The following is a 25,353-nucleotide window of genomic DNA, read 5'->3' as shown; positions in this document are numbered from 1 at the left end:
GTGACGGCCATTTTGGTGATTGGTGGAACCGGGTGCTCAAGATAGCGCGCGATTTGAAATTGAATCGGTCCATATGAATCTGCCGCGGGTTTGGCGCGCGCGCGACTGCCTTTGCGTCTCCATTACGAACTTTAGTAAATGTATTGAAAATTGAAAAGAGGAAATACAAATTTCGTACCAACGTGCTGCAAAATTTTATTTACAACGCCAAGGCCTCTCGGCACACGGTGCCATTTTCAGAGGCGTAACAAACTTTGGCTAAAGTAGGTAACCGCAGATAGCAAAAAAAGCACAGCTATAAGCAAACATGTTTAAGAAGAGATAGCACGATGATTTTAAATAGGGAAGAAGCTAATTATTTTTAAAATATCTCGTATTCTTCGGTAAGTAGTGATTCTCTTTTCATCCTTACATCTCAATGGCCTTATTTGATCAACTTCAGAATAATGATCCATTAAATTCCATGTTCCTAAAATTATATTCGTTGTGCTTGTTACTAACGGTTGAAGCAACTAGTTCGGTAGAATAAATCTTTCCAAGGCGATCAAATAGAAAGAAGTGAGAACGAAACTGACTCTCCTTCAGAATTCTCAATTTACGCAGGTGGATACTTCCCAGATTCCCTGATAAAAATTGGCAGTAGAATCTGTGTTCCAAAATACCATAGACCTACGGCCGGCTGTAAGATTTCCAATAGCCTCTATAGCCGGCAACACAATTTCTTATAGCCTTTTAGAGCCGATGGCGATTAAGCAACAGCCTGGCGATAAAGTGTATGCTAAACGTTACTAATTACGGATGCTAGGACTTAGTGAGTTACTGGACTACCGCTCTCTTTTTGGGCCGCAGTATCTTGATTTAATTTGCGAGGAAACCTCCGTACTTTTGAAGGATGCCTGCCATTTCTAATGTGTTGGAGCGCCTTCAATTTCGTATGATACTGTGCAATACCTCTGGTGTGAAATAGTTGCTTCAAGCGCCGCGGCGCGGCGGGCGGGCAGTCAGCGCTGAACGCGCATTGGCGCCTACAAACCTAACAGGGATACTTCACGCATTGCGCAATGCGTGAAGTATCCCTGTTAGGTTTGTAGGCGCCAGTGCGCCGCCGCTCCGCTTTGTGTTAGGCTCTAATATTTAATCTGGCGGAGTCAGCGTTTTTCAACTCATGACTTCGAAATGTTTGCACATTCTGTATGGATTATTCTCATTTTAATTGATGAAAAAAAATAAGTGGTAAAGGAAAATATAATGTGCGTTTTGTAAATATTAAGGTGATTCCGTACAAACTTAAGGATTTACAAAGCACAAGAATTTCTACACAATTTCTTATATCCTTTTATAGCCGATGGCGAAAAAGCAACAGCAGGCTATAAAGTGTAAGCCCGGCGATAGGAACTATGGCCTTGCTGTATAATTTTTTATCGCTTCGTGTAGCCCGGCCGTAGGATTTTTTCCACTTTCTACAGCCAGCTATATGATTTTCTATCGCCCTCTTCAGTCGGCTATAAGAACTCCTGTGGTATTTTGAAACGCAGCTCCTATCGCCAATTTTTACCAGGGTCGTAATGAACAAACACCTCCCGTAAAAAAACCCCTGAGACTCTCAAATATGATGTTAAAACCATTCTTTTTTTGTAAAGTCTTCCAGAAAAGGCATCAACTCAAGGGGAAAATCTTGAAAATTTGAGTAAGTGGAAGATATTGCCGCTCCACGGGCGGAAAGGGCGTAACTCAATTTCCTCGTGAGCTGCATACCGCATCTACTAGACTCAAAGATATTTCTCGTGGGAAGTTCGTATCAACGTCTGGGCAACGGTGTCACTTGAGGAGCTTGGCTCGGAGGACAAAGCGAATAATTGCAGTTTTTGCTACTTCGAGAAATACATGTTTGAAGTTTCGAAATTACATGGATCCTTACAGCGGAAAGAAAGTTCGAACTGGCACTTAGATACTTAAAAATTGGAATTTGGGAGTGAACTTTTCACAGAATATTTATTAGGATTAGTTTCACTTGAAATCATTGATATCTCAATTTTTTCAAAAACTGCACTTAAGCGCCTTGTTGTCCTCCACAGTGGCGTATTTACCGGAGGGGGGGGGGGGGGGGAGGAGGAGAAATCAAGGGAAAGGAAGAAAAATCGAGTGAAGAGAGAACACTGACGATATTTTCCACGCACCATAATTATTTGATCAAAATTTTTGAATGTAAGGAATTGGAGAGTCTAACTATCTCTTTTTTTCCTCAGGGAGTCAGCGGATTTTTTCCATCTCGTACTTAAACAAAACATTCTATTTGGTCTTGTATAAATGATTTCCATTCTTTTAAGGTCTTTTTTGGGGGGAAAATAGTGGAGAGCCTCTTATCTTTTCTCATGATAAACATTGTTCTAAAGTTGGATTTTACGGGGTTAAAATCCTGAAAAATTTCCGGGGGAGGCCCCCCGGACCCCCTGGTGGGAGGTTTGTACTTACCAGAAACTTACTACCAGAAACTTATCCTGCGTACGCCATCGGTCCTCCAAACCCCTCAATTCCTCTATTTCTTCCCATATACCGCGCAGTCGGTGAACTTGCAAGATTCCGGTAAGCTTAATGGCGTTGGCAACGACCCTGCTGTTACCAAGTGAAAGCTCTCCTCTGAGCTGTTGTGTTGTAAAACGACACCGTTTTATCAGCGCGCCCCTATGATACCTGGAGTAGCAATCCCAGCCGAGCCCTGCGTTTTTGGAAGTCGGGCGAAGGAGGGGAGGAGAGGAAGAGGGGGAGCCCGCAGGCCGCTCGCCAGCGAATTTCCACTTTCACTTACGGAGGATTAACTAATTCTGCAATTTCAGCTCCGATACGGGCGATCGGGTCCTGGATCCGTCGCTTCAGTCTGATACATGCTGCTCGTCCTCGACGGATCAATTCCATTTGTGAAGGTCGATTCCAATACAGTTGGGTAGAATTTTACGATTTACATTCACGTTGCAAAGTGAACTAGCTGAGCATGAATGCAGCTGACCGGATAGACATACATCGAACTCAAAGGTTGGTGATTGCGATTTTTGGATAGTTTTTAGACCATATCTATAAATGTTCTGTTACAATTAATATGAAGTGGTGCGCTCCCTACTTAATTAGACTAAATTTTGCAATTAGGAACTAAAATTTCCGTCTTAGTTTAGAAACAACGTATGTGCTATTGGTTTCCCTATGCACATAAGTGTTTTTATAAATGAACCTGAAAGTGTAGTTCCATATTGCAAAATGGAGTCCAATTAGTGATAATCATTGCCGTGGACGAGTCTTCAGCGAGTATTTAATCGAACCAGTGAAGTCTTCATCGCAGTGGGACCCAGTTGCTTGACAAGTACAGGATATTCTAACTGCTCTTCCCTACAAAGAGGTCTTTCGGCATTCCGAAATGAGCCGGTCCATGACTTTTGACGACTTTTTAAACTACATTGCAAAAAAAAACGTATCATTTGAAGGTTGATCGCGTCTTATGAGGAAAAATTGATAGTAAATAAAAAGTGAAGGGATTAATAGATACCTACATAAATAAAAATAATGAAAATACAGGGGCCGTCTACATTCCGTCACGCAGCAGTGGAAGGAAGTCCGGTCCCGCGCGACGGGAAGAAGAGATTTATTAAGCACAACACGTGACGTCATGCAAAAAAAAAGACGTAGGACGAAGTAGGTAGTTGGTTTACCTTTAAGAATTTTCACAGTAGTTTTGAAAAATGCCAATTTTATAAGCCCAAGTAGCATTTTCATCTACTTTCTAGGTGGCGCTCATCAAGAAAATGTCTACTTTCTAGATAAAACAATTTTCTTGAAAGAAAATACATGTTTTCCTTGCATTTTCTTAAAAGAAAACATTAAGAAATTGGCTGGAAAATAATTCTACTTCCAATAAATTTTCTATCTTTTTTCCAAATGGGAAGTTGACAGAAAGTAGACCTATGAAATAGATCTATTTTCTTTGGTCACACTTTTGACTCGCAATGTTTTTTCTTTCTATTTTCTGGATAACTCTCATTTTCTTTGTTTTTTCTAGAAATTTTCTTAATATTTTTTTTCTTGAAAGAAATTCTATTTTGTTACTTGGGAGGGCAGGAGGGAGATGGAATCAAACAAAGTGGGACGTAATTTTTTAGGGCAAGTCAGCGCTGCGTGACGGGTGCTTGATGGATGGAAAGAGAGGTTCTTGAATTTGGGGTGTTGTAATTTATGAAAGGCCGCAGTTTAGAAGAGTGAAAGGAAGCACTTTTGAGGCAAAGGGTCTTAGGTAACACCTACTTTTTACTGGAGAGTTGTTGATGAATTACGTGACGCGATTTTTCTGACTTTTTAGTAACCAACCCACAACCTACCCCTTGTTACGCGATCGTAACGCTGGTCCATCCACTTCCAAAATAATTACGTAACATTTGCCTCAACATCCCCCCCTTTTTCACGAAAAAAAATTCGGGAGCAATTTTCCCTCTAAAATCTGAGGGAGAGCATGGCCTCTCTTAACTGGAAGGCTCTGTACTTTAAGAAACAAGAAATAATTTGAAGAAAAAAAAAATGGCATATAAAACTTGAAAAGAAAAAAAGTTGAAATCCAGTAGGAATGCACGTATGCTGTTTCTTAACGCTGAGCGTGATTTTTTCTGGCTACTTGTCACGTTCGGTCACAAAATTATGAGGACTCAACCACCCCTGGAGTGTTACCTCCGTAGATGATTATGGACAGCCCCTTGATGAATCCTAAAAATATTTCACCAATTTAAAAAACCATACTCTTTACGGCAACTTTAAGTGACGAAAAGCTCAAAGTTTTATAAAAGATAAAACTCAGGGCCGTAACGAAAGTGCAATTCGTGGAACATCGGGCGAACTTGTTCCAGGTACTATAAATATAACGTTAGATTTACTTGTCCTTTTAACCCCCAGTTCGTGAAACTAACGCGCCCGATCAGCGCGCGCTTGTGAGGAAATGCTATACTTGTGCAAAATTCCTAGGAATTGGTGAAAAAAAAAATAAAAAAATAAAAAAAAAAAAAAAAAAAAATCCTTTCATTTGTAGGTGAATTTGAGAATGAAATTTATGCATCTTGGATATTAAGAAAAAGAAGGGGAGCTGGTGCAAATTTCATTCCTAATTCCGGCGACAGATTTTTTTCTTTCTTTGTCCCCTCCAACAATATGCGTTTATGAGCTTTCAGCTTTGCTAATACTTAGATTTTTTTTTTTTTTTTTTTTTTTATTTATTTTTTTTTTTAATGATTTACTCCTGAGAATGGTTGCTTTTAAGGATCATTGCTCACGCAAAATGTGCCACTGGGAGGTGAGTTGAACACTCATTTTAAGGATCATTGCTCACGCAAATGTGCATGGAGGTGAGTTGAACACTCATTTAAGGATCATTGCTCACGCAAAATGTGCCACTGGGAGGTGAGTTGAACACTCAATGGGTTCAGAGGATTTTTGATGACCTCGCATAGTTTGTTTTAAAGATGAGACAAAAACTTAGGAAACATGTCAGTCTTTGCCAATGCCATTGTACCTATCCACCATGTGAACAACTCAATCTCTATCATGTCATTCTAAATAAATGGATCGGTATCCAAAATCAAAATATCTGGCTCGTTGCCAAAAGTAAAAAATCTATAAGCATGTATTAAGAATTTCGAAACATTCAAAAGTTGCATGCTAGTTCTGATTTGTCTCCCTGTTCTTTGTTTTAGGACCACGGATGAATGAAATAATGAGCTGACAGTGATAGAAGAATCTTGGGATTGAACAAAATCCAGAAGCATAATAAAATACCGATGCCTGAGCCAATATGTTTGTATTCCCTATCTACCTCATTTTTATGATGACATATATAAGAGCTCAAAAACCAGATCAAAGAAATTTATTCAATAATGGAGGCTGGATACCAAGAACAGATCTTGCGAGTAATATTAACTCAAAAAATCTTAAGCAGACATCCAATAATACGGACAAAGCATTTGTTCCATTGGATAAACATGAAATTAATGAAAATATTGATTCCTTTACAGATTTTGGTAAGGATCAAAAGGACGATAAAGTTGTCATCCAATCAAGATCTCTCTACAGCAGGGTAAACATTGATGGAGGAGGAGTTTCCAGTTCCAAAGATACACTGATGAGGAGAAACTCATTTGAGACCCAAAGCACAAACATACCTTTGATTGAAACTTTCAGGGAAAAATTTCAAGAGCAAGAAATAATAGCTAGAAAAACTGATACCAATGAATCCGAAAAAAGTAAAATTAAATTTTTGATTGGTGCCAAAAAGGGACATGATTCATCCACAGAAAAGCATCAGATGGCTGAAAAGGATGCAACTGTAGTCCGATATAATGATGAAAAAACTGAAAAGACGAAACAGAGCTTATCTTCAGCACAAAAGTCAAGAGATGCAGGATCAAATAATTCTACAAAAGCATCTGCATTAAATAGGATCTCACATCAATTAAACTTGACAACCAACTCCACTAATATTGTGGCCAAAAACTCGACGGAAAAAATGACGAAAATTTATATCAAGCCACAGCAACCTGTTTTGTCTGGCGAAAAATTCTCTCCGCCTTCATTAAAGACAAATAAGCCACTTAAAAATGATACATCAATGGTGTCTAGATTTCGAAAACAAGTGCTAAACTGGCAGAGTCGAGGTCCTCCACGATTTAGCAGTGTTGGTGCCTCACATAGAATTCCACCGACCCACGGCTACTCAACTCTTGCTCTTCAAGCACCAGAGCCATTCTCACAAAAAAGGACCGATTTTTTTTCACAGAGCCCATTAAAATTAGCTCAGCCATACCCTGCACACAGTTTTAAACCCGGAACACCTGAATATTTGCCTGATCGAGACTTTGGTCTTTTCGATCGGCAAGACCAAGCAGGTCAGTTTTATCCTCAAGGATACCTTGCTCAGCCACTACCAAACAACAGTTCATATTATAACACGCCAGTTGTGAATTACTATTATCCATCAGTTAGTTATCAGCCAACTAGAGCGCCACAAGTTGAGCTAACAACACAAGCGTATCCACCACTGGGTGTACCATCACAAACCTACCAGGTGATTTTTTACAAAGATTTATTGATTCTTCTGATCCCTTACTCTTCTTTCCACCTCTTCTCTTTTTAGTTGAGCTTTAATAATTTCAGTCAATGAGATAATTCATAACTTTCTTTTTCTTGAAAACCATTTATTCCTTACCTGGAACATGTAATATCTACAGCCCTCCCCAAAGAATAAAATAAGTAAATAAATAAAAAAAAACATTGGTTACTTTCAACAAATTTAGGCTGTAAAATCATTCCATTTCCCTTGCACCCACATTAAATTTTAATTTCTTTGAACTTTTATGAACAAAATTCTTTATAATTCCTCAGGTTCCAGGCTACCAATATGGTCCACCTGACCAGAGCTACGGCCCCCCAGAGCTCCCAGAACTCCAGCCAATTCAAGAGGCAAAGCCATATCGACCGCAAGGATACTTTAGGATCATTCTAAATGATGATAGGTGTGTGATGAGTCGCCAGGTTGGAGCCGAGGCACTCATCGATGTTTCACTGTTGTTTAGGAGTCAAAAAAGCCAGCTGAAAAATTGTGCCCTAATGTTCTCATCAACACTTAATATTGCTTTATCAAGTACGGTCCAGTCAGATGACAACATTACAACAGTTGATTTGGTGCGTCAGCTAAATCTACGACTGTTTACCGTCCTACCCGCTGGCCACATCTCAGAAATTAAGTCCCCGTAAGTAAGCTAGTAAAGAAAGCTCTTTTACTTAGAGGATCATTTACAGTAAAGTGACTGAATTGGAAAAGTAGACTGTAAGAGAGGAAGACTAGAGGATGAAGGCGATCCTAAATAAAAAATACATGTAGGTAATCAAAAGAAAAACGAAATAAAAAATAATGCAAAAAGACTTGACATTAAAATAATAAAATGATCAAACTGACGAAAGGAACAGGAGAAACTAAGCGTCTTCAAGAAGCAAATTATTTTTACAGATTTTAGGAGGATATGTTAGTTTCAATTTGAAACTGCATGGAAGAGACTCGAGAGGAACCTAATCAAGCATTTTTTTGACTGCTTTCCTTCCGCTCTTCGATTTTCGCCAGGTAACCTGAGTTTGATGGTCTTAAACAAGAGTCAACTGGGGTTGGGTGTTAAGAGACTGGAGGATGAGGATCAGAACGAGCCCCTATGGGCTGTTTTAAAATTGGGTGGGGGGGGGGGGGAAACTGGGGTCATAACCCTCAATATATTACTGTACTTGCTAGTTTAATCAGTTTAAGAGCTACAAATTAACAAGATTTTTACCTTTTTTTAGATGGTACATGGATGACACATCACCTGGCCTGACATTTGCAGACACGGGGACTATAATCATCACGTTTCAGCCTAGCACACCTCTTAATTTTCGACTTCTCATATTTTCCTACAGAGACACAATTCCTCGCGTTCCAGGAATTGTTACTTCCGTTCTTGTTGCCAATGCAACTGCGCCCTTCAGTGAGACCACTCTCGTAGAAATCCCAGAGTCTACTACTCAGAAACAGGATGGACTATTACCTACCACTGAGAAACAGGATGAATTATTTCCTACCACTGAGAAACAGGATGAATTATTACCTACCCCTGAGAAACAGGATGAATTATTACCTACCACTGAGAAACAAAACACTACATCATCCACCACTGAAAAACCAGACGCAATGGTATCTTCCACACCAGAACAGGAGTTTCTTGAAATGTTACAGTCAAGAAAGAGTTAAATGACAACAGCATAATGTTTCAAAGTCACTGTTATGTTGGAGTGAATCTTTCACTTCCAAGATGTAAGGTTCTGCTGAACACAGTCTTCAAAAAAAAAAAAGGCATTCCTTGACATTCACACTGATTAAAGATGCAAAGCTTGATTTAAATTGCTTTAGATGGGAAAGATATACAGTAATAAAATTTCCTGTCGTTCTGACATCCTGCCACTAAATTAAAAATGCATTTTCATTGTACTTTGATTAATTTCAGTGCAGTCTTCAAACAGAATTTTGAAAACTTCTAGGATATGAATTAACAAAATTTCGACTATTTTCAGTTTTTCTAAACTACGATTTTCTATAATTCAGTTCCATTGATAAAATTTTTCCTATGAACTGATTGATCAAGTCTCAACCAAAAAATTTGATATTTTTGTACAAAAATTGAAAAAAAAAAGAAAGAAATACACACAATTAAAAAAGACTTTCGTGAAACATTCAAACCATTTAATTTTTTAAAAAAAAAACTTTTTCTTTTTACAAATTAGATGGCAATGACCATAACTTCACTATTGTATGGACACTGCAGAAACATACCAGTTATTAATTAATGGGTAAAAATTTACAGTATGACTAGGAAACTTGGATACATATATCAGCCAGCAGTATAAATTGAACACAACTTATGACCCCAAGTAACGTTTACGGATCAATTACAATTAAAATTTCAAATTACAGAAATTCCGTCCAGCATATTGTACTAACTTCAAGTTGATAGTGAAACGTTTAATGATAGATATTCTTTGATCTGAACATCTGAATTGTACTTAGAATAATTGGTGAGCTGAGTTGTGTTCACAAAAGTTGGAAATTAATTTAGTGCAAGTTTGATGAATTATAGACTTTCGTTGATTTCATTCAAATTTTAAGTAATTTTGATAAGCCCAGTCTTTACTGTAACGACACTATATGCCTGAAGAAAATGCAGACGGAGATTAAAACTGTGCAGAAGTTATGCCAGACAAAATTGCCCTAACAACATAGATGTAACTCTTTCATAAAATTAAACAGACTTTCATGAGCAATTGCTAGGTTTAAATACCGGTGAAAAAAAATTTGCTCTGATCATTTGACTTCTCCTTCAAAATTAAATAATATGTACCCACCTAGTACTTAAAACGTGAATTACACAAGTGTAATTCCACTCTTGAACAATGATGCAATAACAGATCTATGCGGCCCAGAGGTTTTTGTTATTTCAGGTAACAAATGAAGAATCTAAAATTTATCTGGAGGATTTAAATATTTTTTAAAACCATTTTATAATATTTTCCTGCTTATATTAGGTGCTCATTCAAATTACTAAAATATCCCTGATGGCTTTATTGATCTTCCAAAAATAAACATTTGAAATGTTAAAAATTTGTTCTTCCAAGGCCTGAAGACACATGGAGGGATACCGAGATGGTGAAGCATGGCAAGACATACCATGACTTAATTAATTACCGCATACAACTCCTCCTTTTTAATTTATTTAATTTCTTGAGAGAGAATCTTTTCAGAAGACAACCGAGAGAATCAGATTAAAGTCATTGAGGTTACTTACAGGTATCACGCATTTTTCTTATTTTTCAAAGGGACAATTGCTATGTCAAGGGAGGGCGGGAAACGCTCTTTCAGCCGAGCTAGACTATGTCAGCTAGACATCTGGACCTGAATGCGATAGCAGATTTCTACAATGGATGCTCGTTCTGATAATAAAAAGTCCGTGATGAGAGAGTCAAGTGGGTCATTGCACCGTGCAATCTGGCGCCTCATCATCAATTTGAAGTCTTCCCTTACATTTTTGTCAACACCTCGAGTCGACATCCTCCTTTGGCTGGAAGTATAAAATAGTATTACTTTACGCCACAAAATGAAGGTAATTCTATGAAAAGTTTTAAGAAGAAGAAGAGAAAAAGTGTGAAGACAGTGTTTCTTTGAAAAATCAAATCATCATTTTATCTTATTACTGCTACTTCCAAGTTTATTTTAGTTGAAGGTTCCTTAAGGAAAAACTGAGGAGAATATCAGACATAAAGATGGGAGAGGCAATGAAAGGGTTCTGAGAGGGATAAAATATCATCGACTTAAATTAAGCCCTGTTTGGACATAGCAACATTTAAAAAAAAAAAATAAAGGTTGGTAGCAGTTAATTCCTACAGAATTGAAACGCAGGCCAACCTTAATACTTTTACAAGTAAATTGCATTTTCAATCTGGAAATAAAACCAGCTGTATGGAAGCTTCTCATAATGACCAAAAAGATAATTCAACCTGTAATTGAGATTGATGTTATGATTTTGATAATTTTCATAAATTATCAGCCCCTGCCACTGGTGATCAGTTTCAAATCGACCAAAAAGAATGGATAATAGATAGTACAGTTAGGAGGTGCAGTTCTCAAAGAACCCAATCATCCACTCAGAAAATCTCCCTACCTAACTATTACAAAGCAGTAGGCGGACTGAATATAGTCCATTTGACAGGGTGAGAATTGAAGTACTGGAAGTTTTATTTCCTCATCAAAATTTCTTGCAAAACATAATGAACATATTGAATATAAAATTAGTATATTTACTTCTCACTTAATAATAATATAAAATACTCACTTTAAGAGTTGATTTGCAGATGGGACTAGAATATCCAGTGAAATGTTGCCTCCCTGTTCAGTTGAAAGAAAGATGAACTCCTCTAAAATGGTTGGATTCACCAGGTATTTTGTAAAAACTGGGTAAGCAAAGGCTTTGCGTTGCGCTATTTCTTTCAGTACCCTTGTCACGAGAGCCTCTTCCTGTGGCCAGTCAAGTTGACACAGAACAAGCAAATGCCCCAACGCCAGATCATAGTTAGAAAATAGCGTCTTGAAAACACCTTGCTGAAAAAATCAAGTTGGGTTCCATTGCACAGATAAGGATAAAATGTTCAAAATTTACTGTAACCTATTAAGCATTACAAGTTCACAATTGTACTGGTCATGTTTAATTCAATTTCTGTATCAGAAAAAGATGTTTTAACATCATAAAATGATACATTCCTCTTTATGGAACTATGTGCCTTCAGAGATTTTAATGACTCATGCGAAAACGTCCAAAGTGTTTTGATGCTTGATTCTTGTAGATTAGCTAAAAATAATAAGATCTGTCCAAACAGCAACTTTCTACATTCAATTGTAACCAAGCTGTCGCCCTTTGAAAAGTTGAGTTTTTGACGTCATCCACTGCGGTAGTGACACCCTTGGTTTCTTCCACCTTGCTTTCAACAGTCGGTGTGACGCACATTTGCACTGGTTGTTCAACTTGAAACTCAGATGAATGCAAGGTAGAAGAAACCAAAGGTGTCATTACCGCGGTGGATGACGTCAAAAACCCGACTTTTCAAAGGGTGATAGCTTGGTTACAATTGAATGTAGAAAGTTGCTGTTTAGACTGGTCTTATTATTTTTAGCTAATCTACAAGAATCAAGCATCAAAACACGATTCTGTGACCAGCGCAACTGACTCATTGACTGTCGATAGCCGCAAAAATCATGAAAATCGGTTTGGTAGAACGTCAGAACTAAGCGTTACCAGAAATGAAAATTTAGAAGGCTTAAGAGCTTGTAGTATAGATAGTCTGTTACTGTGTCATGGATACTGCAATACTGCATGTAATTAGCTTTGAGCTATCTATTCATTGTAGCACAGTGTATATTAGTGTTTTGAAACTCTGAAATGACGGACACTGGATGCTTTGACACAAACTAATTCCAAATAGAACAAAACTATTGCCAGTTTTTTTTCTCTCAGCTGCAAACGGTAAAGTAAAGACAGTTGTAAGACATGATAAATCCACACTCTCAAAATTTACTTATTTTTAGTCATCTAAAAAGTAAGGCCCTTTAAATTTTCAAAAAATGTACTGATTAACAGCATAAGATCTTTTGCTTCACATGACGCCCTACTTACTTTAAGTGTAGCTATGAGCAATTTGCAGCAGTACTGAATAAGAGGAAGTTTCACTAATGGTATGTACTGCAGGTGTCTGCGAGTTGTCACAGAGGCATTGATTGGAGGATGACTAGATTGCGAGGAGGATGGCAAGCTGGCAGCTGCAGCTACAACTTCATAAAGGGACTCCACTGATAACTGAAAAAAAAGCGATATTAAAGTTCCTACATGCATACAGGGAAATAGAATACAATCTAATTTTGTAATCCATTGCTCTTTCCTACTTACTACCAAATAAGGAGAGCCCCAAAGATCTGACAGGCCTTGTAGACAAAGTATTGATTAAAGCACTACACAATGGGTTTTCTCTTTAAAATTTCATAGGTAAAACAAATCACACAACGGGAGTTAGGAAATCAACCCTTGAACAAGATATATGTATTAATGCTTACAGTCAATATCAGGGCAAACGGTACAAATGGAAATCACTTCAATTGTATCATCTAACTTCCATTTGATTGTACTTCAATATACTTATTAATATCTCTTTCAAGTGTCGATTTCCAAACTTCGCACTGTCTGGGTTGCTTCTTTTGGTAAGAATTTGAAAAGAAAACGTTAGGCATTTTTTCGTACTTCAGAACTTGTCAAGTGGCCAAATTCCCTCGATGTTTCATCAAATCTGAGGGTTTTTTACTGAAGAATGAACATTATAGTCAGCCAAGAAATACATTAACAAAACTCTTAATCCATGAGAAGATGGCAAAACGATTAAAAGAAAAAATAGGACCCTTCGGAATATTTGCAATTTCATTTTAATTGGCAAAATGAAAAGGAAACAACATGAACAAATGAATCATCAACCTACAGCTACTGCAAGACGGAGACATAATAATTCATTTGACTTCAGTCTCTTTGGACATGTTGCTGCTGAAGGCTAGTCTCGACTTTTTAGCTGATGTTGCCCAAAAGTGGTAAAATTTTCATTTGAATTATACATACACTAAATAAATTGCAAGAGATGGATCCAGATGGATTGCAGTTCTCACATGTGTTTACCACAGTTGGACTTCACTGGTCTATACCTACTTCACTACAGCTAACTCCCAAAAAAGCAAACAGGTGGTGTCCATGAGAAAACTGTCTATAGTGAACCATAGTATTACCATATTGTTGCTTGAGAAACAATGTCAACGATCTGACATTTTTGGCAAACACAACTAAGCCGATGTAATGTGCTCTGTATACAGAGACACATATAATACCTTTTTACAAAATGAAATTTCATGACAGATGCATCTTTAAGATCACATTAATGGGGGTTAACTTTCTTTTACAATTTCAATCCAGAGATGAGCCATCTTTTACTGTAGCACCGAAAGCAAATTGCAAAGAGTCACAAAGAATCTTTAGATTTGCTGCTAAGCGCACTAAGAGTTTGAAATAGTAATTGGACAAATAAAGAAAAAAAAATTTAAAAAATGGACAAAAAAGGAAGCAATAGGCTCAGCTAAGGGGGAAAATACATTGAAAACGATATCAAGAGGGCAAAGTTGACAGGTTTACAAGCATTAATCTATGACGTACTAGTACAGGCATCACAAAGATAGTAAAGCAAAGGGCCTAGAGAAATCTGTATACATGGCTTTCACCAACAGGATGAAAGTATCAATCAAGAGATCATCTCTCTGTAATAATCATAGGTAAGTGATGAGACTGAACAGACTGACACTTATCTTAAATAATCGACATAGCTGAATTTTAACGGAGATATCTACATGAGTACAAGAAAAAGGCAAATAGGGTGAATTGAGAAATAAATAGTTGCGTTGACCGCAACTTATTACGAACCATGTACATTTTTTTCCCATGATAGACACTTGCTAATTCTAGTGATCGTTTCAAACTTGCTTCAGTGCCAATGATGTGTTTCAGATACTCATCGTACTCTCCTTCATACAGTGCCAAATCCTGAATAATACTTCCTAAGAGTGGTTCTAGAGCAAGACCTTCATTCAGTTTCTTAAATTCTGTAACAAGAGAGAAAAAACATGATTACTTATGCAATTGATGATTGTACAAATATTTATATAAGGTTTAAAATCAAAATAAAGGGTACATAATGCAGAGCAGATGCTATACCATCTGATGTCAGTTCTAAATAATCTACGGTGAAAAAAAAAATTAACGGACTGAATTTAAGTCGACAGTAGAAAATTAATCTGTCAGCAACTTTTGTTGCCCTACCCTTGAACCTTCCAATTATTGTAAGTAGTATATCTTGAGACAAAGATTATAGGAAGAAGTAATATTTAAGTCAAGTATAAAAAGAACAAACAAAAAAAAACCCAACATTCCCAACAACAACAACAGCAACACCAAACAAATAAATAAATGAGTTTACCTTGCTTTAAGAGCGGATTACGATGAAGCAAGGACCAACATTTGTGTGCTCTTTGGAAATGTTCAATGGCATCAGTATTATTTTCAACAACAGTTACAACAGGCAGAATCTCATCTTCACTGTTCTGCCTCATTTTCTTGGCCGGAGGCATAACATTTGCTTTGATGTCAACTCCTTCATTAATAAAAGTTTCAACCAAAACTAGTTCTGATTTTTTATAAGAACCTGGAACAGATAATAGAAAATGCATCATAGTTTCTTAAAGACATCCATTTTCTGTTTTGTGGTACTTTTTTGGAAATCAGCAAATCTTAAGCTTCACCTCTTGGGTAAACATGCAAACCAATGAGGATATGTACTATTTTCTAATTTTTTTTAGATTCACTGCTAAAATTTAAAGCTGTTTCTAGGTTATACAAGTAAGTATATGCAAAAAAAAGGGAAGCTTTTAACTAACACAAAACTACCGAGTTCAAAAATATTGGCATAACTAATGAAACACAAAAAACGAGACAACGAGAAGAACTCAATGTGGAAAATCCACAGTTACCCAGTGGGATGCACATAATTTTGAGTGATTTAGAAAAGCAGTTCTCAACTTTTGAGAGCGCTCTGCCCCCCTAAAAAAATTACTTTCTCTCTTTCTTACTCCTGACTCCTGAGACATGTGATACTGCCATTGGATTGAGAAGTAAACCGGCTTGTGCCTAATTTTAATGCAAGGCGACAATAATGTGGCGCATCTTTCTTCCCACGCTGCCATGTTTCCCCATGCACCTTTGTAAAATCTTTTCTTCCCATTTTTACAACATTCTTACTTCTGCCCCAGACCATCCTGATGCCCTCTGTGGTCCGTAGGTTATGAAAAGCTGATCTATAATGTAATACTTTTAATTATCTGCTGAGTAATTATGGGAGTTTGCTTCCGTTATCCTAGTTACATCCAAGCATCTTTAGAAAATTAAGATATCCCTTAGAGGAAATCAAGTATAAATATCATTCAATGTGGAATTAAAAATGGTTTATCGTACCTGCTTCCAAAGCGGAAACATAACCATGCAAAGTTTGAAGGAATAGAATGGTAACAGCATACGTCATTTCTTCTGCACACATCATCCAGTCAGCAACTGACACCATGAATTGCTTCAGTTGAAATAGGGCTCGGTCTAGATTTCTAAACATGGAATTGCAAAATGGAATATTAAATTTAGAATTAAAAATGATTATATTACCATTCATTGGATTGTATCTCTGCTGTTGAATAGGAGTGGAGAATCATGACAGTGAAGATAAAAACAAGGAACAAAATGCTAGGCTACCAGAGGACACAACAAATTGAACTGACAGTTCCACACTCCCTGTAATTTTCCAAATTTTTTTAAATATCCACATGAATGTTCAAGGACTTTCCCCGAAAGGTTATCGAGTTCACTGAGGTACAGATTTGTGATTTCAAGCTGGTATGTTGAGAATTCCTTTCTCTCAACCTGGACAAAGTGCGGCAATCAGAAAATTACACCACAGTCTGAATATTTTGATACTGACATTCAGAAAGGCACAACATTCTTTGAACGACTACTTTTTTCACAGAACTTTTGTAATAGCTGCAGAAAAACTCTGTTTCCTTAGTCAATTTTGTGGTGAGAGGACTTCCCTGATATTTGGTAAAAAAAGGAAATAACTAATGAAACTTGTGAATTGAAAGGGGACAGATCTTGCCCTGGACTTCTTCTGATAAAGATGAAGAATGTACTAATTTGTATAATAAAAAAAAAGACTTTAATATAAAAACCAAATAAATTATATCACTAAAAGTGACAATCCAGGAACAGTTTTTGAAGATATACCTGGTTTCCTCCAAGAGGAAACCAGGGGGAGTCCAAGAGGGGTGTTGTAATCTTGCAGTTTTGTTGATTTCTGGAGGACACCTGGGTGTCTTGTTGCATGGCCAATTTATGTACAGATTGATGAATGTAACTAAATGTGTAATTCAATTACAAATTTTATTTTCTTCAAGAAAAACTACTTGAAATAAATTCGTGCAATTTTGTAGGATTTTTTTTTTTTTTTCTTGTAATAGTTGAAAATAATGCACAAAACATTTTAATAGAAATTGTTGACTAGTTCTCCTACAAAAAAATTAAACCTGACCATACAATGTTGCAATCTGAGACATGCATTTTTCGACTTTGACCATCGATAAGTGATTTTTGTGATTCCCTGCAGAGCTTCGTGATTTTGAGTTTTCTTATTACTCAACCTATCTTTTTTTTTTTTTCGTTGAACGATATTAAACTTTTGTGGTAATAGAAAGATTGCTTTTTTAACAGAATTTTGGGATGAGGTTTTCCCTTTTCCGTCTCAATTTTAAAAATTTACTTTTAGGAATAAAGGGGAAATAATTTATGAAATCACAAATAGATAATTAGAACATACACAGGTGGATTGAAAATGTTGCTGATTTCCCAGTGAAGTTTGGTTCCAATAACTTTGAAAATCTTGTTCATTGAGTCCCATGAATTTTGTACGTTGTTTTCACTTTCTGGCAGATCCTGTACAAATTTAAAAATGAGTGGATTTAATGACAAGAATATTTGTAGGAGGTATAAAAGATGCAACACATTAAAAGCAAGCAAACAATTTAGAGGAAAGAGATGCAAAAACTACATAACTTAGCAAAAAGTCGAATTAGTTGATCTCTTCATTTGCTTTGGATAATAAAGACCATTTAATTGATTCTTTCAATGCATAAAAAAAATTAAAAAAATAATAAATAAAAAGAAGGTTCATTAGACTGCATTTTTTCATCCTGGAAATTTAGTATACATTTTTGGACTTATAAGATTCTGAATCCTAACATGAATTGTTTGAAAGGACGTAAAATTAAGTAAAATTAAGAGAACCAATTCAGAATTTAGAGAAAATACAGCAAGAATAGAATCTGCATACTGTAAGTGACAGATTGGTAGAATAGTGCCAGGTCTACACTATGCCGCAGGTGAATCAAAGCCAAACTCATTAGACATCACTGTAACTCTAATTCTAATTTGTTTTTCCTGACCTTGATTTCTCCTCAGAGTAGTGTGAACCCAGCACTCTTCTACCATTCAAATTAAATTTTAGACTACTAAGGTGAAGAATGAAATGGTAGGAATTTTTTTATAAGCAGTCAGGAGAATAAATTAATGACTGATCAAGAATGATCTCTGGAGTGAGGGGATTACTGAATCAAAAAAGTCCTCACAGCATACGTAGAAAGGACTGGGGCAAAATATAGTTTGAGATGTAAAATTCTTCATTGTTTTTTTTTTTTTTGTAAATTAATTAATAAAAGCATTCTAACCTGTATGATTTTGGTTTTTTGTATCAAATAAGCTACATAAAATTTGATGGACTTATTCAAAAGGGTGATAAGAAGCTTAGTTGACATTTCAATTGATTCAATTGAGAGAAACGGCATCAAGTCACAAACTGCAATCAAAATTAAAAACAAATAATTAATTCCTCCTCCAACAAATTGCAATACGTACAAAAAACATTCTATCTAATACAACAAGATTAGGTTTTACTGATTTTACAATTTTACGAATTTATGATTTGCAAAAAAATAAATGTATTTCCTCATCTACTGAGCGAGTAGCAGTGACAATATAAGGTCACATTTGTAATTTTCAATCTGACTCATGGTAGCTGAGCTTCAATGAACATGTTCACTACTCAATTAACTAGTTTTTAAGGGACACCTTAGGTTGCACTAATACAATTAATTTGAAAAGTGTACAACTCTGCTGCTTTGATGACACATAAATGTCAGAACTTTTAAGGACCTCTTCCTTTAAACTAGCTTATTGTAGAAGAAGTCCGATAGAATAAGAAAAATGATGAGAATAAAATATTAATTTTTTCTCTTATCTATAAATTTTAGGGAATTAAATACAGTTACTCACCTAGAAATTTTCTATATATATTGACGGGGTTTGAATAAATATGTTTTTCAGCTGAGATGAGTGTTTCCACCAGCTTTGGCTGAAAAAAAATTCAGAAATGGTCTTCAGTTACAACATTAGCATTTACGGTCTGACGATTATTCTATCTTAGTTAAAGAAAAATTGTTTTTTGGTTTTTTCACATACTGTCCGACTGTTGGTCAAATTCATAGAACGATCGTTCAGAAAGAAGGTTTCCCTACTTATTTCCTCTAGAACTACTGAATTTAAATCAATTTCAAACACACCACAAGAAAGCAAGGACTTATAACTTTCTAACAATATGTACATTGGTTTTTGGCTTATGACAGGTCAATCACTCAGAGATTACATTTTACTGTGGGTGCCTCACCCAAATACTTCCTACCTTTTACGAGGGTCAACTTTTGGGGATTTTGAAAGTTGATATGAAGGCTAAGAACTTTCTGCATCACTGAGATGTGGTGCTTAATTAATGAAAAAAGAACTCATTACATTTTCTATTTTCATTTTGATGGCAACAAAACAAAAGATAAACTGTTAAAATCTCTTGAGATGGTCGATAAGAACACACAAAATCAGCCAAATTTAAGAACAAGAAATTATGATTTATTTCTGCACGGTTCTGATATATTCTGAAGTTGAACAGAGCCTTCCTTATAACTCTGGGAGCAAGAAATTATCATTGGTGAAAGTTAGGGAGTTTGTTCGCATGCAAATTCTTGCTTTCAGAAAATTTAGCTTTTTAAGTTTTTCTTAAATGTTGATCTCTGCAATTCTCATAAAATTCCTTTTTTTCTACAATGGAAAAGATAAAATAACTTTAACACCAAACTCGTGACTACAATTCTTTTAAGTAATTTAAACATTAACAAATACTTACAACACTTTCTTGTGCAGTTTCTGGAAATTTATTCAACAGTAGAAGAGAGAGACGACAGTGTTCCATAGGATCTTCAGAGCGATCTGCTGCATTTTGTAAGATTTTCAGCTGAATATCTAAAGGAACAAGTTACACTAATTTTAACTTGCACTCACCAAGTAATTAAGGCACTCATCTTACTTCACTAAAAATCGAGTCTTGGTTAATTTTTTACTTTTGAGATATGACTGAACCCAAGAAAAGTTTCAAAAAACACTAAACTGTATTTCTTATTCTGTGGGGAAGGGGGATGCTAAGTTGGATTGGAATGGTTTTTAACTTAATAAGTTCAGTTAGAGGTGCTTTTCAATTTGCACAAAATACCTCCTCAGAGAAATGTGCTGAAGGTGTAAACTATGCATGTTCACCATAATCTTAGAAATCAGAAAAATAAATTTTGCTTTGCTTCTTTTATAAAAAGACAAAATTTAAAGAAATCAAACTTATTTAAGATACCTTGGTGCCCACTGTAGACTATTTAAGGGACTAAAAGAAATATTTTTTTTGTAAAACTCAATACTTACCATATGGGATGTTCTTGAACATCTGACTCAGAAATGCAGATTCTTGAGATTCATTGCTAAGGACAGAAGTGATCTGAGCTACTTCATTCCACAAACGAGCCTCCTTTGGAAAATTGATGTAACTGAAAATTACGAAGTCGAAAGTTGTAGAATTTCCTAGATTTTAAGTTGACATAACTTTGACAGCAGAGACATTATTGAATACTGCCTCTCCTCAGACACAAGGAAAAATGATGAATGGAACTTACAGAGAAGCATTACTTAGGATGTAAGATAATTAGAAAAATATGTGATAATTAGAAAGCTTGTGATACAATTAGTGAATAAATAGACAGCGATTGAAGCACATGAAGCTCTAATTGTCCTTGTTTCAGGAAGATTGTTGTGCTTTGAAGTTCTCTGAAAATTAAATAGTCAAATATCGTTGTTTCCCAGACAAAGGAACGTAACTTCGTTCTGATATTGCGAAATCGATTCAAACAATTTTTTACTCACACAAAAATGACAGGGTAATCACTATCCAAAATTTTGCCACTTGTTTACAGAAATTTGAGGACTAATCTAAAATACTCGCAGCAAAAAGTGTCACTTACTTTCTGAGTCAAAATGCAAATTTTAAGAAGAAATTTAGCAACATTAATGGAGTTACTTAGATTCAACATAGAGATGAGGGTATGTGTGATGTGCGATTAGGCTGAGTTAGTGGAGTGCGAAAAAAGATTGTGACAATACTTTAGACACCTCCAACATTTTGAGTGAAGCAGGATCAAAGATAAAAATTAGATACTTACATTGTTGTGAAACATTTGGCTGCTTCCTTTACATTTCCAGCACTTTTCTCGATGCGGTAAGCTTCGAACTGAAATGAGTAAATAAAATAATAGTGCTTACAAAGTACTTGCAATGAAGGCGGAATAGAATGCACCAAAAAAGAAGTAATTAAATTGCTTGCAGATGAATAAGAAACTCTATTAAAACCCTCCAAATTTTCACTCAGCAAGCAAGAAAATGATGAGGAAGACTGAAGGTACTGGGAATTGTGAAATTGTGTAATGAGTAAGGCAGTTTTAGAGGTCAATTCATAGGTGGAAGCACCTCTTTCCATTGCTTTTTATTATTTTCTGTTCTTGGTAAAAAATGTAGAGACCTTCAACATTACCTGAGGGGAGATGCATCTTCTTGGAAAAAGTGTCTCAAAATATCAAATAGAACGAAATTTTTGATAATCAACACTGATTATGAATAGTATACTACTATGGAGTTGCTTTCCTCATCTGCTGATATGTGCAAGTCTTACCTGAACACCAAAGTTCTGCGGGAACAATGTCTTGGCTGTTATCATCCAAGCTTTTGATGCGTGAGGATCGACCTCTAAGCAGTTTTTTGCACACTGAACAACGTACTCTTCTTCTGATAGAGCCCGTGAGCTCTCTGGTTGCATCACCATTATGTCGCCCGATTTGTTTCCTTCAGGTGATTGCCGTTACTCAATTGCTAACCTGGAGGGAAATGAGAAAAATGTTAATTTGATCGCTTCTAAAAAGAGGGTTGGTTATTTGAAAATTAACATCGAACACAGCTTATCGAAGTGTTTCATTAAATTTCTGGCCACAACTTCCTGCAGATCGATACATATTTTTTGTAATCCACTGTGTAACGCACACTTTTCAAAAATAAAAGAGAGTCATTCAGCCGGGAACTCGGAACTAATGGCATACCCACATTTTGATCAAAATGAGTTATAATGAGTGAGTGTGTTAATGTTCCAATTGAACTTAATAACTTCTGGCTTACTTGACAAGCGTGATGTTTGGGCAAAGATGGGTTTGATTGCCATTAAATTGATCTTTAAAGTAAATGTTTACAGATACAGCAGATGTGTTTTAGTAAAATAGAAAACTACGTACTTTCCAGGATATATAGACATGGAATTGATATGTCACCCAAAATACAGAAAAATGTGATGAAACTTTTTAAAGTCGACATTAAAAACCTCTGCACCTCCTGAATAAAAACCATGTAAACTAACCTAAAAAGTCGGCTGTGATTTGTAAACAAAGGTCCTGATGCACAGTGGTGCCAGGTTGGGCCATGGCAGTGGAGGGAAGTTTAAAACCAAGCAGTCTGCAGTTGGGGACAAAAGACAACGCATGAGATTATCTCTTGTGGACGTATCGACTTTGGAATCACCAAACCCTGTATATCAATTGCAGTGTTTTGAAATTCCCTCTTTTATTTCATTTTTTTAAGGGAAATGAATCAGCAACTTTCTTGAATGTCCACAAAATATTCTACGAGTAGTAAGAGTATGGTTGTAAGCTGAAAGAGGACATCCCCCATAGGATAGGAACTAAACAGGAACTTTTCGCAGGGTGGGGGTCAGAAGGGCATCTAATGGAGGGGGAGGCACTAAATAAGACACATTCACCATGAGGGGGGGGGGGGGATCCGAAGGACTACCCCAGTTACAAAGAGGGTTGAAGGATTTCCCTAGCTTCCAAAGAAGGTCTTACTGGGAAAATTTAGAAAAATCAAGTCATCTCAGGAGCAATTTTGAGATGGTCTCACTGAAAAATTGATCCATTACAATTTCAGAGATGAAAGATATGCCAGGCACTTACTTAGCAAAATTCCTTGCTTTTCTTGGAGGGGGCTGCATGCGCGTGCTGAATTAACTGAAAGGCAACTCTGGTGACTATTGGTCCCACCGACTTCAATTTCGAATGTTTCAATGATAAGATGACAGTCAATTTTTGCCTTGACAGGCACTTCAAATCATTTGCTGTCACTGCAGGGCTTAACTCAGTAGTGTTGACTTTATTTGAAGGTTTCTCAATTTTGATGATCTGAAAATTAGATGAGCAAATTTGGTTGGTTACACCAGTGTAACAATGGTACCTAAAACTATAAGAAAAACAAAGATTTCTGTCTGTTTTTAGTGTTTTAATTTGCGATTGTATTCTATATATTACTTAGAAGGAAAATTCCCACCATCCCAAATACCTACCCTCAGATATTTATGCCTGAAAATGGTGCTCCTGGTTGTGAAGGTGGAATTTTAGGGAAACAAGGAAATTCCAACACAAGAGAAAGAGATTTGATTTCATAAGTTTCTATTAGCACTTGGTGGTGTCCTTTAAAGTAAGGAGACTTGATGCTCTTCAAATCAGGGTATAATGACCTTGGAAGGAACCAAAACTGGTTTTACTGTAAATATTTCAGCCAAATGCCATCAATCATTTGTTATCATTTTAAATCATAGATCATATTTTTACCAGTTTAGTAGGGCACCAGCACCAACCCTTTCTCATTCATGCCACTGGCAGTTTTATGACGTGAGGAGTGCCAGAATAAATCTCGCCAAGGCGGGTGCTGTATAGGCTTGGGCCAGCCCTGTGAATACTGGGCATCGCTGCTCTGGCAGACATACTGCAGCAGCTTTAATAGCATTCATTACCAAGTTGAAGATACTTGATGGTACATCGTAACTGCTGATAGGATTCCATCCTATTTTAATACAAAATTCCCTCATGCTAATACTTGCATTATTTAAACTATTAAATAAGAAGTGTAACCTAGACCAACCTTAGATAACTAAGTGGTTTCACTTTTACTGGAAACATGATGAGCCAGTGCTACAAATACTGTGCAATAGGTATCATGAAATAAGTACAAGCCTCATTAACAACGTGTGTCTATCGTCTGGATTAACAATTTTCAAGTTCTAAGGTACATTAGAGTCATCCTCAGGAGTGAATTCGCCATGGAGAAGAGTTATGTCTTTCTGTGCATAGCGGTTGAGCTGGAAGCGACTGAAATTATTGCTCAGCCACCGCGGCTCTTTCATCACCACCCTCTGAAAGAGCACAGAAAAACTCAGAAGACAATATATGCTTAATACCTATGAAAATGCAATTCCAGATTTAATTACGATCAAGGAGAGAGAATGATAACTTTATCAAAACTAGGTTGACAGAGTTTTGAATGAGTTAGACAGTGATTATTTTTGAGAACCATTACTCGCTAGCAAATCAAAACATTGGCTGAGGAAAGATACCTCATTACACAAACAAGTAAAAAGAACGAAAGGAGACAAGCAGAGGAAACAGCGAAAGAACTATGAAATTGAAGAAAATTACCGGGAGCATATCACGATGTGATATAATTACTGATCTTCTCAAGTTAAAGAGAGGAAATGATTGGTTTACCTTCAGTACAGGCATACAATTCTTCCATAAACAAAGTTGGACTGGCAGCGATGCCACTTACATAAAAATAAGTTATTAAACTCGAAATAGATTAATATAGAAAAGCAACACAAGTTAGGCGAAACTTGATGAGTGCAAATTTTGATGATTAACCTCTCTAATTAGGTAAACAGACCACGCCGGACCGCTGGGACCACGCGGGAAGCCGCCATTTTACAGGATAAGGATAGTGAATAATGATGAATGAATGACTCACGATCAGTAACCAATCAACACTCGTGTAGTATCGCGGTCAAGGTCAAACTTACGCTACGTTACTCACGAGTTCATTCACCCCATCTACGCACGACATTTGAAAACCTGTCATAATTCTGATACCATTGCTTGAGTCTTTGAAGCGAGAAATTGGAAAGAGACGCTCTCTTCATGCAAGAGATGAGTATTTACGTGATTCCAACTGTCATTCCGGTGAAATTAATTTTTCAAACTGAAAGTTTCAAAAGAAAGTTATGCAAAAACGCCATTTTCCTCTACCCTGGACCCAGTCCGGAATTTGATGTGTCTCCATTCAATGTCTTTGGCCT

At 36.4% G+C, this 25,353-nt stretch overlaps 2 protein-coding genes across 5 annotated transcripts; one reads left to right on the top strand and one right to left on the bottom strand.

Moving 5' to 3' along the window:
• Positions 1-2,491: 2,491 nt before the first annotated feature.
• On the top strand, positions 2,492-9,126 carry LOC109038102 (uncharacterized). The gene is made up of 4 exons (XM_019053055.2): positions 2,492-3,030; positions 5,721-7,087; positions 7,405-7,772; positions 8,353-9,126. Exons 2-4 carry the CDS (start codon positions 5,819-5,821, stop codon positions 8,795-8,797), a joined length of 2,082 nt encoding a protein of 693 aa, XP_018908600.2. The 5' UTR covers positions 2,492-3,030; positions 5,721-5,818; the 3' UTR covers positions 8,798-9,126.
• Positions 9,127-9,264: 138 nt separating this feature from the next.
• IntS10 (integrator complex subunit 10) lies at positions 9,265-24,945 on the bottom strand. 4 transcript variants are annotated; one of them, XM_072299938.1, is made up of 17 exons: positions 24,770-24,945; positions 24,239-24,417; positions 23,183-23,407; positions 22,591-22,685; positions 21,859-22,060; positions 21,353-21,420; positions 20,562-20,683; positions 19,999-20,114; positions 19,098-19,176; positions 18,494-18,621; positions 17,587-17,702; positions 16,182-16,324; positions 15,151-15,375; positions 14,598-14,776; positions 12,765-12,944; positions 11,430-11,695; positions 9,265-10,658 (listed from the first exon to the last, which is right to left on the bottom strand). In XM_072299938.1, exons 5-17 carry the CDS (start codon positions 22,006-22,008, stop codon positions 10,475-10,477), a joined length of 1,956 nt encoding a protein of 651 aa, XP_072156039.1. In that variant the 5' UTR covers positions 22,009-22,060; positions 22,591-22,685; positions 23,183-23,407; positions 24,239-24,417; positions 24,770-24,945; the 3' UTR covers positions 9,265-10,474. The 4 variants fall into 4 exon arrangements, with proteins under 4 accessions (XP_072156039.1, XP_018908601.2, XP_018908602.2 ...); XM_019053056.2 differs by lacking the exon at positions 22,591-22,685; XM_019053057.2 differs by lacking the exons at positions 23,183-23,407; positions 24,239-24,417; positions 24,770-24,945 and having other exon boundaries at positions 22,469-22,600.
• Between the last annotated feature and the right edge of the window lie 408 nt (positions 24,946-25,353).

Source organism: Bemisia tabaci, chromosome 4 (genome assembly GCF_918797505.1).
Source record: "Bemisia tabaci chromosome 4, PGI_BMITA_v3".
Classification (NCBI taxonomy): domain Eukaryota; kingdom Metazoa; phylum Arthropoda; class Insecta; order Hemiptera; family Aleyrodidae; genus Bemisia; species Bemisia tabaci.
This window is presented reverse-complemented; position numbering and strand designations above follow the sequence as displayed.